At 47.9% G+C, this 13,307-nt stretch overlaps 1 protein-coding gene across 2 annotated transcripts in view; it reads left to right on the top strand.

Moving 5' to 3' along the window:
• Positions 1 to 350: 350 nt before the first annotated feature.
• Positions 351 to 13,307, top strand: part of Lrrc27 (leucine rich repeat containing 27) — a 32,385-nt gene continuing 19,428 nt past the window's right edge. The window contains exons 1-4 of one of the 2 annotated variants that reach the window (XM_037209504.1): positions 351 to 587; positions 3,128 to 3,382; positions 7,157 to 7,287; positions 10,791 to 10,849. In XM_037209504.1, the coding sequence (XP_037065399.1) occupies positions 3,176 to 3,382; positions 7,157 to 7,287; positions 10,791 to 10,849 (397 nt within the window). In that variant the 5' untranslated portion in view covers positions 351 to 587; positions 3,128 to 3,175. The remainder of the gene's footprint in view (positions 588 to 3,127; positions 3,383 to 7,156; positions 7,288 to 10,790; positions 10,850 to 13,307) is intronic. The other variant, XM_037209501.1, reaches the window with a different exon arrangement.

Below are 13,307 nucleotides of genomic sequence, written 5' to 3'. Positions count from 1 at the left end.
ATATACTTTACTGCCCCATCTCACCTTCGGTTCTAAATAATCTGCTAATAAATGAATTGAAAAACTATTATTTAAATTATTATTGCACATATATGGGAGGTACCACGGTTCATGTGTGGAGGCCACAGGACAACTTTATGGAATTGGTTCTCTCCTACCTTTACCTAGGTTCTAAGAATCAGCTCAGTGCATTTACCCACGGAGCCATCTCGCTGGCCCGAATAAACCAATTTCTTTTTTTTTTTTTTTTTTTTTAGCTCAAGACTTCCACTTTGGTTCCATCTTACACCTTCAGGACAGCTGCTTCAAAAATGTTTGGCAAAATTACATTAACGTCCACCATAGCTGAGGGCTCAACTCACTGTCCAGACCAGTTCATTTCCGGTGGTTTCCCTTAGATTTGATCACGTGTTGTGTCGCCCTGTGTGTGACATATTACTAAGAACTGTGGAACTTTCTAAGATCTCCAAGTTCTGACCGACAGAAAGGAGTGATTCACATCACCTCAGTGCTCAGGATCTTCTAGGACCCGCGACAGAGTTTCTATCCCCACCAAATCTGGTTTTAAGGCAGTCCACCTTGTTCTGGTAATCTCTCTTTTCTATCAGGATCCCTTTTTCTGGAGTATGATGTGGTTTAGGGTGTAGGGACCTAGTTGACCTGCCCCCCAGAATGTCCTGCCCTACAGGTTTCTAAATGGGCAGGGGCAGTCTCCAAGTTTCCACATTCGGAGGGTCTGTGCCGCCAGGCCCTGCCGAAGGAACATTTCTCTGCCTCAAACCCTGCACCGGCCTGGGAGCCAAGATCTTGGCAACTGCGGAGCCCGCTTCTGCGCAGGCGCGGAGGGCCGCGGTCAGCTCCGGGCAGCCTGCGGCCCGAGGGTTCATTTCCCTGGAAGACGGTCTGGTCAGCAAAAGCATCGCTCGATCTCCTTCGGGTTCCCAAGCCCTCCCCGAATCCACCTGCCTGCCCTCTCGAAGTCTCTTCCTAGCCGGGTCACCCACCTCTAGCATAAGAGGCGGTAAGCGCAGGCGTACCGAAGCCACCCCACCCCTGCCCCGCGGCTTGATGCCCTCGGGCCTCCGTACAGCAGCCGCGTCTCCGTGGCGACCGGGTGGGTCGCGCGGCCCCTTTGTTAGACGGTGCCTGAGCCTTCGGAGGCGGGGCAGCCGGCGTGCCGAGGCGGAGTCGCAGGTGGGCGTGGAGGAGGCTTGGCGGGGAGGAGGTGGATACCGCGGCGTCAAACGCCGCTGGCAGGGCCAGACCGGAAGGGAGGCGGCACCTGACTACGCGATGTGGGGCGGGGCCACCGAGCTGTGGGGCGGGGCCACCGGGATGGAGGGTGTGGACTCAGGGGTTGAGTGGCAGGACCACCGGGCTGTGGGTCTGCTGGGGGTCCTTTGAACGTTAGCCTCTGATAGCACGGTGCTGGGAAAGTACTATGACTTGGTCCCTTGACCCTCTACAGTGGCCGCGCCCCCGAGCAAGGATAGAAATTGAGGCCCAAATATCGAGTTCGCCACACCCAGCCCCAGTGTGGAAACCGCACCACCAGTCCCGTTTCCCACTTGTCAACACATTTTCCTTACAATGTAATCTGTTGGAGGCCGAATCTTTTCCTCCTAATTCCAAGGTGTAGGGAAAAAAAAAAAAAAAGAACAAGAAGAGGAGGAAGGAGGAGGAGGAGGGAAGAAGGGAAGAAGAAAAGAAGAAACCGGGCTGCAGTGGCACACGCCTCTAATCCCAGCACCCGGTAGGCAAAGCCAAGTGGATCTCTGTGAGTTCGAGGCCAGCCTGGTCTACAGCGCAAGATCCAGGACAGACGCCAAAAACTACACGGAGAAAACCTGTCTTGAAAAAAAACAAAAAAACAAAAAAAAGAAAAAAGAAAGAGAAAGAAAGAAGAAAAAAAGAAAGAGAGAGAGAGAAAGAAAGAAAGAAAAGAAAAGAAAAGAAAAAAAGAAACAGCAGGGCTGGAGAGATGGCTCAGAGGTTAAGAGCACTGGCTGCTCTTCCAGAGGTCCTGAGTTCAATTCCCACCAACCAAATGGTGGCTCACAACCATCTGTAATGAGGTCTGGTGCCCTCTTCTGGCCTGCAGGGATGCGTGCAGACAGAACATTGTATACATAATAAATAAATACATCTTTTTAAAGAGAGAGAGAGAAGAAAGAAAAAGAAAGAAAGAAGGAAGGAAGGAAAGAAGGAAGGAAGGAAGGAAGGAAGGAAGGAAGGAAGGAAGGAAGGAAGGAAGGAAGGAAGGAGGAAGGAAGGAGGAAGGAAGGAAGGAAGGAAGGAAAGAAAGAAAAGAAAGAAAGAAAGAAAGAAAGAAAGAAAGAGCAAACCATAGACTGTGCAAAGACCTGGAGACCTTAGGGAGCCCCAGGACACGTCCCCTGCCAAGCAGACCTAAGCTCCCCATGAATTGTACATCCTTGAGGTCAGCTCCTTAATTGAAAAGTTACCTTCTCCTTAAAGGGGAGTAACACTTCCACCCGTGTGCCAGTCATTGGGCTAACTAGCTGACAGATGATCTCAAACCTTTAAGCATTCCAGCCATCGTCTTTACTAGGATTATTTTGAAAGTATATTCTGGCTAAGCAAAAGGATCATTGCACTAAGATGTAAGACTGTCATTGCTGAGGCAGAGAACCAGGGTGGAAACGGGAAGCAGGCCTACCAGAAACCCCTCTCCATTTTGCAGGTGGTTTGCAAACTTTAAAGGTCTCCCTCTGTTTTCATCCAGCATGCTTCTTTTCACTGGTACTTTCCAGTTAACGTTAAATTGTAGCCAGGTCGATACTTGATTATAATCACAACACTTTGAAGGTAGATTCAGGGAGATTAGGAATTCAAAGCTCACCACCGTGAGTTAGAGGCCAGCCTGGACTACTTGAACCTCCATCTCAGATCATCATCATCATTTTCTTCTTTAAATTTTGTGTTACGGTGTGAGGAGCAAAGAATGTAACCAGTGCCTTCTTGTGTTCCAATGTTTACAAGTTTAAAAGCCAAATTCATGGCACCGTTGCTTTTTCAGCCAGTCAAGCCCCTGCAGATGTGCCCTGTCCCACGTGACTTCTGGTTGCTAGGACACTCCCCCCCCCCACCTTTTTCTTTTTTCCAGGTGACTCCATACCAAGAAGGATGAGCGGTGGCCACTGGAGGGCATCAGATGGAGGACACCAGCACCTGTGCTGTGGCCGAGGAGGCTGCCAGTGATCCCGAGAATACTGCTGTGGTCAAGAGCATACCTGCTTCCCTTCCCAGAGATGATGAAACAAGCTTTGAGGGAGTCATCTTCTCTTCCTCACCAATTTTAGACCTGAGTCAAAGAGGCCTGAGCCATTTGGGAGAGTTCTTTAAAATTCCCAACCTTCAAGTAAGTGCCCCATTCCTGGGAGGGTGTGTGACGCACAGGTGGCCTGCAGCTGGAAGCAGAATCGGCACTGGGCTTTTTGTCCCTCTTGTTAGAAGAGGTGAATTCTAGAAGGAGCAGGAGGGTTAACTGGAGTTTCACAGGCTGACCACAACAAAGAGCAATTGAGATGCGGTGCCAGGCAACAGAGAGAGCCGGGTATCAGGATGGGGCAGCCTTCTCTACCCTGAGGGTTGTGTTTCTTCATGGGAAAGCCTCAGGCTGAGAGCAGCCTAGGGGGAGACCCCTGCCCAAACAGCCTGGGTCTCTGATGTAAAACACGTTGTCTGTAGGCCCTGGGGACTATGAAAACAGTTGGAAGCTTTCTCTCATTGTCTTGGACTTTGCTGATGTTGTACACAGCTTTCCTTCATGCTGGGCCCTCCTTCAGGGCACTTCCTAGTAATGTTGTGTTGTCCAGGTGCTGTCTGGAACAAGTAGCGTTGGTGGCAGACAGCATAGAGGGTCCCCAGCAGTGCTGGCACTGCCCTTCTGTCGCAGGATGTCCTTAAATTGCATTCAGCTTCAAATGTCCTTAAATTGCATTCAGCTTCATCTGGAATATTATGGTGGCTTGTTGTAAGATGATGCAGTAGCATACATAAAGACCTTGTCAGGGACATCACAACACTGAGGTAAACTGTTCATTCACTCTGCCCATGTTTGCTCTCAAGACACGGGAGCTAGCTAGCATTCTTGCCTTTTTTTTTTTTTTTTTTTTTTTTTTCTTTTGTAGACAGGGCCTTGCTATGTGGCCCAAACTAGCCTCAGATTCACGGTTCCCCTGGCCTGTGTCTGGCTGTTATTATCCTCAGCCTCCAGGAGTGCATTCTCACTTGCTGGGACCCACCTTCTGCGGCCACTGTTGTTAACGTGGCAGTCACTAAGAACTGAAGCTCTCCATTCTCGTGAGTCCAGCTAATCTGGTACCAGCTGTGAGGTACCCACATTGCCTTTATCCAAAAAGGAAGGAGGAAATTCCAAAGTCCTTTATATCTAACCCAGACTCATAACTGAGAAGACAGGTGTTGCTGTGAATGTATTACTATTGCAAAAAATAAATAAAAAAAAAATAAAAAATCAGCCAGGCGGTGGTGGTGCACATCCTTAATCCCAGCACTTGGGAGTCAGAGGCAGGCAGATTTCAGAGTTTGAGGCTAGCCTGGTCTACAGAGTGAGTCCCAGGACAGCTAGGGCCACATAGAGAAACCCTTCTTGGAGAGAGAAAAAAAAAATCAATGAGGTGGTAACTACCCAGAGCTGTAGACCATTAGGGGTAGCAATCAGTCCCGGAAGCTGTAAATTCCATGCTCCGGGAAGCTGTAAATTCCATGCCCAGAACACTGATGCTCAGAGGACATGGAAGGAACCCTGTTCACACTAGAACTCAGAGGAAGGGCACAGCAGCATGATTGACTCCAGAGAGAGTGGAGGCAGCCTTGCCAGGCTCACTGGGGAGGGAGAACATGTTAGCCTCTCTAATGTTCATGTCCCCCGTTCAGAAGGAACCCTGATTTCCAGTCTTGAGTATCAGGATTAGCTTACACTAGAGGAAAAGAGCATGCCTGAACAGCTTAAAGCCTCTGCTCTAACAAAGGGCCAAGCAGGTTCATGATGGGGCCTTGCATGTACATGTCTTTGAGGACATGTGTCCTCATGTGTCCAGAGATACACATACATGTACAGCGATGTGTCTCTTCATGTGTCTGATGCAGGCATAAACATGTTGTATGGGGGGACATTTGCCACCATATAATTGAAGAAGGCATGTACACACGTGAGAAAGGGGAATGAATGTATCCTCACATGTCTGGAGACAGGCACATGTATATGGATGTGGATGTATATTATTATGTGCCCAGGGAATGTATGTACCTGGGGATATACGTTCTCATGTACATAGAGGCATACATGTTGTGTGGGGGTGTGTATTCTGTGTATTTGGAAGTATGCATAAGCATGGAATTGAGGGCATGTGTCAGACCATCCACTCCTACCTGCCACTTTGCTTTCCAGAGACCATACCAGCTGCTGGAAGGCAGACTGGGTGCTTACAGAACACCCTGATTCCCATCACTGTTCTTCAAGAACCTGGAAGTCATCTCTATTAGAAAGATGGGGTCAGTAGAATTGGGAGCAGCGAAACCCTGGCAGTAGGAAAGCAGCACAATTGTTGTGGCTGATACACTCATATTTCCTGTGCCACCCTGCCAGGGAGGTCCCATCACCCCCCCCCCCTCTACAGGCAAGGACACTGAGAACAGAGGGGTGCAGGAGCTTGCTCAAGGTCACAGAGCACATAGATTTTGAAACTGAGATTTAAACTCAAGCTGCTTGGCTTTAAGGTCAGTGCTCTGGACATCTGATATTGCCCCGTGGCAAGTGTGGATACAGGTGTAAATGTGGACAATAATGCTTTTACAGCATATAACAGCAACATTGATGGAGGTGTTTTTAAAATGGCCTATACTCCAACCACAGTGTGACTATAAAATTACACACTCATGGGCTGGCAAGACGGCTAGGTAGGAAAATTCAAGCAAGCCTGGCAACCTGAGTTCTGTCCCCAGAACCCATGTAAAGGTGGAAGGAAAGAACTGGATCCAGCCTGGCGGTGGTGGCGCACGCCTTTAATCCCAGCACTCAGGAGGCAGAGGCAGGTGGATCTCTGTGAGTTCAAGGCCAGCCTGGTCTACAAAGCGAATTCCAGGTAAAGGGGCAAAGCTACACAGAGAAACCCTGTCTCGAAAAAAAACAAAAAAAGAGAACTGGATCCACAAAGTTGTCCTTTGATTTTTCACATGTATGCTGCTGCATGCGTGCACACCATGTACACATGCAAAAAAAAATTTTCATATATATAAATTATATATATTAAATATTACATAGATAATTCATATAAATATATAGTATTTCCCCTTATCCAGGAATGACCAATAGAAGATATCAGGAACAAATCATGTTTTAATAATTTATAAAATGTGTTCTGGTAGCCGTCCTGTTGCATTATTGGTTAGTGTTGCTCTCTTGTTCTACCGACTTCCCCTGCTCCACTACATCGTGGGAGTGCACAGATAGGAAAACAGAATGGCCCAGTGCTGTTCGTAGTTTCAAGCATCCACTGGGCCTTCAAAGTCAGGACAGGATTTCACAGGGCTCAGATCAAGCCACATGTATCATGTCTTTTTTGTTGTTGTTGTTTTGTTTTTTTGTTTTTTGTTTTTTTTTCGAGAAAGGATTTCTCTGTGTAGTTTTGGTGCCTGTCCTGGAACTTGCTTTGTAGACCAAGCTGGCCTCAGACTCACAGAGATCGGCCTAGCTCTGCCTCCCGAGTGCTAGGATTAAAGGCGTGCGCCACCACCGCCCCGTATCATGTCTTCTTACCTGGGCAATGGCTCCTTTCTGAGTGGCTGGTCATCACAGATCATGCCACAGCAGAATGTATCTGTATCCCGTGGCTTCCTCCTAACTACCAACTTGGAATGAGTCGGACGTGGCTCTTACTGTTTGTTCACTGGGTTTGCTGCAAGCATGGTACTGAGTAGCCAAGGAGAAGGAAAACAGTTTTAGGTTTTAAATCTGATTCTTGTGTCTACTGTTTGTATTCTTTAAGGGTAACTGTTTTTGCTTTGACATGTAGTTGTGGTTGTTTTAGTCCTTTTGGAGATGGTTTTTGGATACATCCTGTTTTAAATTTCACTGGCTGACAAAGCATCCTCTGGCCCTTTTCTGTGGAAGCAATTACACCTGCAGAGGAATTCGCTCAGTGGGATTCCGAGGGATTTCTTCCAGCTGCTGCCCAACCTGACATGGCTGGACCTCCGTTACAACAAGATCAAAGCTCTTCCTTCTGGGATTGGCTCTCACAAGTAAGTGTCTGCTTCTTAGATGTGTCTTCAACTGGGCTGGGCACACAGGAAGCAGAGGCGGGCAGATCACTGTGAGTTTGAACCAGTCTACATAGTGAGTTGCCATCTCAAAATAAAAAAGTCCAGATGATTCAGACGCAGCTCGCAGGGGCATGGCCAGCCCTTCTGGGTGCTGCAGCTAACCGTGTTATGATGGGCTCTTTGACACGGAGGAAGGTGCCAGCCTCAGTGCCTCTGCAAGGAAGTCTACAGGGTTCCTTGGACAACTGATTTCACCCTGACTCTGCTGTGGGAAGCAGCGAAGATCAGAAGTACCTTGGATATTTAAAAACCCAGCCATGTGTTTCCATGGGCCCTGAAGAGTTCTCCCTGGCTCTTTGGGAAGAGCTTTGCCCCCTTTTGGAAAGTTAGAAACCCTCAAGAAAGCAGTATAGACTGTCTTGCCACATTCCTGGCCCCCAGCTGCCCAGGGTTTCCTGGGACTCCCAGTTGCAGAGTCCAGTCCAGTCCACCTTTGACAAGCAGGCTGTGGACTTACCACCTCCTTTCCTGGGTCCTCCTGTACCAGTGTTAGATCTGCCCTGGATACTCCCTTCAGACCCTCCTCTCACCTCACAGATCTGGGCAGAGGAAAGGGGCAGACAAGTCCCTGGAATTATCGGGCACTTACCAGGTATTGAGGACATGGTAGGAGATGAGGCTGAGGAAAGCCTCCAAGGTTTGAGATCTGTATTCTCAACTTTGAAATGTATTTTGAAAGAACTGAACGTAGGTAGGGATAGAATTAGACTTGGCCCAGATCACTGCCTGAGGAAGGAAGCTGTCTGTAGGGCAAAGGGTAGAAGGAGCTGGCAGGCAGCCAGGGCAGTGGTCCATGTAGGAGGCTTGGCCAAGTGACTGAAGCAGGGCCTCCCAGGACCTCAGAGCTGTTGGGATTGGCGTTGACATGAGGCTAGAAAACAGGTGTCCAAGGTTGACCCCAGGACCCATGTAGGGATATCCCAGTGAGGAGACCATGAGTCCAGCTGCAAGTCAGCATAAGGTTTGCAGAGGTGCCTTCCTGCTCAGGAAGCACCATTTCTTAAGTATTGACCAAAATGTATTGGTATGAGAAAATCTAGATAAAAATGGGGAGAAAGAGTGAGCACTTCGCACAAATTAGGGTGAAAACAAATGCCCTTGCCCCCCAGTCTCCAGCTCAGCAGGAAGCAGCTTGCTTTTGGTGTGTCTGAGCTGGGGATACACCAGGAACCCTTCTCTGGAGCCCTGGGGACCCTGGAGCCTGCAGGATAAGCATGCGTGGGCTGATGGGGGTGAGCATGTGCCTGGCCAGCTTGGGGTGGAGGGAGACAACTGAGCTGGATTTCTTGAACGGATCTCTAGGCTGTTTCCAGTCCTGCTTGCCTGGCCAGGACACCTGGTCTTCTGGGCCTGTGTCCTGTGCAGAGTGCCTTTCTTCCTCACAAGGACACCATCATCTGTGCTGGGATAGCTGAGTGGATTCATCCACAAATTATTTGATGATTAACATTCAGTATGTCCAGCAGTTGTTGTCCCTGAGGGTTAAGGTCATGCAAACTCTGCTGCTGAGGGGCCCACTTCCTGCTTCTTCCTAAAAGGGGTGCTTAGTTCTCAGAACTGGAATCCTTGGATTTTGACAGCCTACGCCAGCTGCTTTCTGTTGTTTAATTTATAATTGAGCCTCTGATTTTACACCCATTATGTCATTAAAATTGGATCCACTTGCTGAAGGGCTGAAACATATTAATTATAAATTTTAAGTAATTATGGGCTCATTAGAGGCTTTAAAGTTAAAAAATATATATTTAAAACAATAGTATCATCAGAGGCCCCCCTCCACTGTGTGTGGATGTGTGAGTGTGGGTGCAGAGATTAAAACAAGGCATGCTGATTCGTTCTCCTGAGGCTACAAGCTGGCAGGTGTATGCTCAGTTGTAAGCTGGTGCTGAGGTAAACAGCGAGGACAGTCTGATTAGTGATAGAACTTCTGAGACTGGCACAGGGTCATCATCATGTGGGTATTGTGACAGAAGATAGTAACCCGTCATACTCTCAGCTTCATATTTGGTAAATATTAAATATTATACATACTCTTCCAGAAGAACTCAAGCCAAATGGACTGGAATGCCTTTGGCTTGGGTGCTGGAGAGGCCCAGGGCACGTTGCTGAGTCTCCTGTCTTGAGTTGCATCTTGAGTCGCAGTCAGCTCACAGAGAGCTGGCACGTCCTTGCAGCCTCTTTCCTAATGAAGAGATTTAGAGGGCACAACAGCAAAGCCAACGAGCTGAGTCAGGAAGGTTCAAATCACCAGCCTCTGTGCACAGCACGTTAAGTTTCTTAGGGCAGAAGAGATAGGTCAGTGGTTCAAAGGGCTTGCTGCACTTGCAAAAGAGCAGGTTAGGTTCTCTGCAGACACCCCCATGGGCAGTTCATGACCATCTCCAACTCCAGTTACAGGGGACCTGACACCCTCTTCTGACCTCCATGGGCATATGGTGCATGTACATACATATAAGCCGTAAAAACCACACACACACATAAGACATTTTTAAATAATAAATCTTTCAAAAAAGAAAAGTTTATTCATAAAAGTTTCAAATAAGGCAAGATGTGGTATGTGCCTGTAATCTTAGCACTGGAGAGGTAGAGGCAGGAGGATTGTTGAAAAATTGGGACCATCCTGGTCTGCATAGCATGGTCTAGGCCAGCCATGTGATAGAGTAAAACTGTCCCCAAAACAAACTTCAAATAGTAAGAATTCCTGAGAAAGTAACACTTTGGTGAATGATGAAGTAAGCCGACATGAGCTTTACTCTGGGGTGCTGAGGTATAGTGCTCTGCACCCCAGGATGCCTTCTCTTTGCTTCAGGTTCATCTGATATGGCCACACTGAGCCCATCAGTCCAGAGGGCAATGATTTTAGCATCATTCAGAGTCTCTGGGTGTAGCTCAGGCTTAGAGACCTGTCCTCTGCTAGCACTGGCCATGAGATAGACCCTACCTTCAAATAGACGGCACGGTGAAGGAACAGGCCATCTGAGACCATGAGCCAGATTTCTGCTGAAGGTCCCTGAGAAGTAAAGGAGAAGGAGAAAGCAACAAATTGATAATGGGTATTGTCTTAAGAATTAAATATAATCTCAGCACTCAGGAGGCAGAGACAAGCCGGTCTCTTTGAGTTCGAGGCCAGCCTGGTCTACAGAGAGTTCTAGGACAGCCAGGGCTACACATAGAGATGCTGTCTCAAAAAACAAAACAGCAACAAAAACAAACAACCAGAACCAGTGCGAGACAGAGTTCGGTGTAGCTCTCCTCGGGCTGCCTTCTGATTCTGAGGTGTTTGCTGATGGTGCGTAGTGTGGGTGTGTATTAGGACATCAGTGAACAAGGAAAGGAAAATGAGGACTTTGACACTATATTTTACAGGTGGTCATTTAATCTTCTGCTTTCTAAAGTATTTTTGTTGTTGTTTTCTTTTAAAGACATTTGAAAACTTTGCTTTTAGAAAGAAACCCTATCAAAATGTTACCTGTTGAGCTAGGTAAGTACCACAATATAGTGAAAATACTTTGAGGTCCCTGAGGCTTGTGATGGGTGGGGAGGCATGCTGGAGGGAGGGAGGCAGAGCTGTTCAAAGGCCTTCTCCCAGTTTATTACTTACTTTTCCAGTCGCGGTGATAAAATACCCTGACAAAAAGCAGCTAAGGGAGAAAGGGATTGTTTGGGCTCGCAGCTCAAAGCTTCATGGTGGGCAACTGAAGGTGGTGGGGGAGGGGGGGGTCCCCCGCATTGCACCCCCAGTCAGGAGGCAGGAAGGGGTGAATGTTTTCTCCCTTTTCTACAGCGTAGGATCCCAGCCCTGGGAATGGTGCTACCCACGGTGGCTCGATCTTTCTCCTTCATGTAACCTTATCACAATACCCCCCCCCCAACAGGCACATCCAGAGGGCTGTCTCCAAGTTCCTTATAGAGCTCATGCCTATTCTCAGGCAGAGGAGTTGTTAACACTTATGTGTGTTGTCTGTGCCAAGACCAGACAGCTTTGCAGATAGCATGCAGCCTAAGAAAACCTGGCCATACAATGCTGCCTCCTGCCAGCATGTGGCTTTGCTGTCCATAGGAGCCAGTCTTGAGCACTAGCTGCCTGGGTTCAGTGCCCTTCTTCGGACTTAATCTCAGTCCTTGATTCTTTGGCTCACACGTGCTGTGGAGGCCCGAGTGGATGTGTGGGGCCATTCACTCCCTTGTGTGCATTTTCTCTGCTGTAGATGAGGAGGGTGCTTGTTTTCATCTTTACACATTGAGTTGTCTTGGTTTCTGCTCTCTTTTCTTTGTCTAAGTTTGATTCGATTTTTTTTCATCTTTGTTGAGTTGGAAACTTAGGCTTTGACTTCAGATCTTTTTTCTAACACACATTTGAACTGCACTTTGTCCTAAACATGGCCTTCGCTGCATCCACGTGTTTTCTGGTGCAATTCACCCATGAGCTATGTTACAGTTATTTTCTTCACTACTGTGACCAAATACCTGACGAGAACAGCTTGGAGGTAGAGGGATTTGCTTCGGCTCACGTCAAAGAAGGCACGGCAGAGTTCACTGGGACAGAATATGCAGCTGGGACAGGTCAGGAAGCAGAGAGCACGGAATGCTGGTGCTCATGGCTTTCTGCTTTTTGCCTTTTCAGTGAAGGACCCGGATCCGTGAGATGGCGCCACTCACATTCAGTGTGAGTTCACCTCCCCTTAGTGACACTGCTCTGGAGACACCTCATAGACACGCCAGAGGTGTGTCTCCTAGGTGATTCCAAGTCACCCTGGTTAATTAGGAAGAACAGCTGTCACAGCTTGCTGCTTAGTTTATATACAGCTAGAGATCCTCCAGCTAGCTTTCTGTAGTGAGTGGTGCTTTGCCATTTAAAAGGCAGAGACTGTCAGTCCAAATAAAAATGCAGAAGCCAGCTGCATGCAACCCACTCGAAGTTACTGAAATGCAGGAAGTTTGAGCACCAGCAGCTGGAAGGGAAGGGAGCAGCAGGCATAGGCTCAAGTGACTTCCTGATCGCCCCTTACCGAGTCAGATGTTCTCAGTAAGCAGCTGATAGTGGTCGGTGTCATTCTGTCATTAAAGCACTGTGTGTTTTAAAGAGGGTGGACAGCCATCTTTGGCTCCCTCGGTTTCTCTTGTTGACATCATCAGCTGGTCATGAAGTGGGAGTGAGGGGGGTGACCAAAGGGTGCACATGGGAGGAAATAAAGGTCATGATTTGGTCTGTCATCCACAAGAGCAGATACGCAAGATGATGGCTGGTTTTCAGCTAGGCTTGAGACTGGGGTGGGAAGTGGATTCCTATGTCATTCTTAGAAATTGTCAATTCAACCAGGTTTGATAACTCAAGCCTATAATCCCAGCACTTGGGACATGAGACAGGAGGATTGCTGTGTGTTTAGTTCAGCCTGGGCAACAGTCGAGTGAGACCCTGACTCCACAGAAACAGAAGAATGAATGAATGAATGAATGATAAATACCCACCACCATCACCCATTTTCCCCATCTCTTCCTCCCCCCCCTCCTCCCCCTCCTCTTCCTTTTGACAGAGTCTTTTGTAGCCCAAGCTGCCTTGAACTCCCCATGTAACTGAAGATAACCTTGAACTCAAGATCTCCCTGACTCTACCTGGACTCTCAGGGATGTTCCACCATAGCTGGTTTATGCTGGGCATGGAACTCAGAGCCTTGCACGTACTGGGCAAGAACTCTGCCAACTTAGCTGCGTCCCCACCTCCATCTAATGCCCACTGCTGGGGTCCTCTGCCAGACGTTTCGAGGCAATAATTGTCACATTCAATTCTAGAACTGTTGACTTTTTGATACTTTGTGTCATTAGCATTTCTATTTGTTTAGGTGTTTTATGAGCTTTTCCTCGAATTAGTTATGTATCTTTATTTTTCATTTCCTTACCTGTGTTTATAATGGCTGATGAAGACTTTATCTGCTAATCCT

The sequence above is a fragment of the Peromyscus leucopus genome, chromosome 1, assembly GCF_004664715.2.
Source record: "Peromyscus leucopus breed LL Stock chromosome 1, UCI_PerLeu_2.1, whole genome shotgun sequence".
Lineage (NCBI taxonomy): Eukaryota > Metazoa > Chordata > Mammalia > Rodentia > Cricetidae > Peromyscus > Peromyscus leucopus.
Note: the sequence above shows the minus strand (reverse complement) of the source record. Positions and strands in the feature narration are given on the sequence as shown.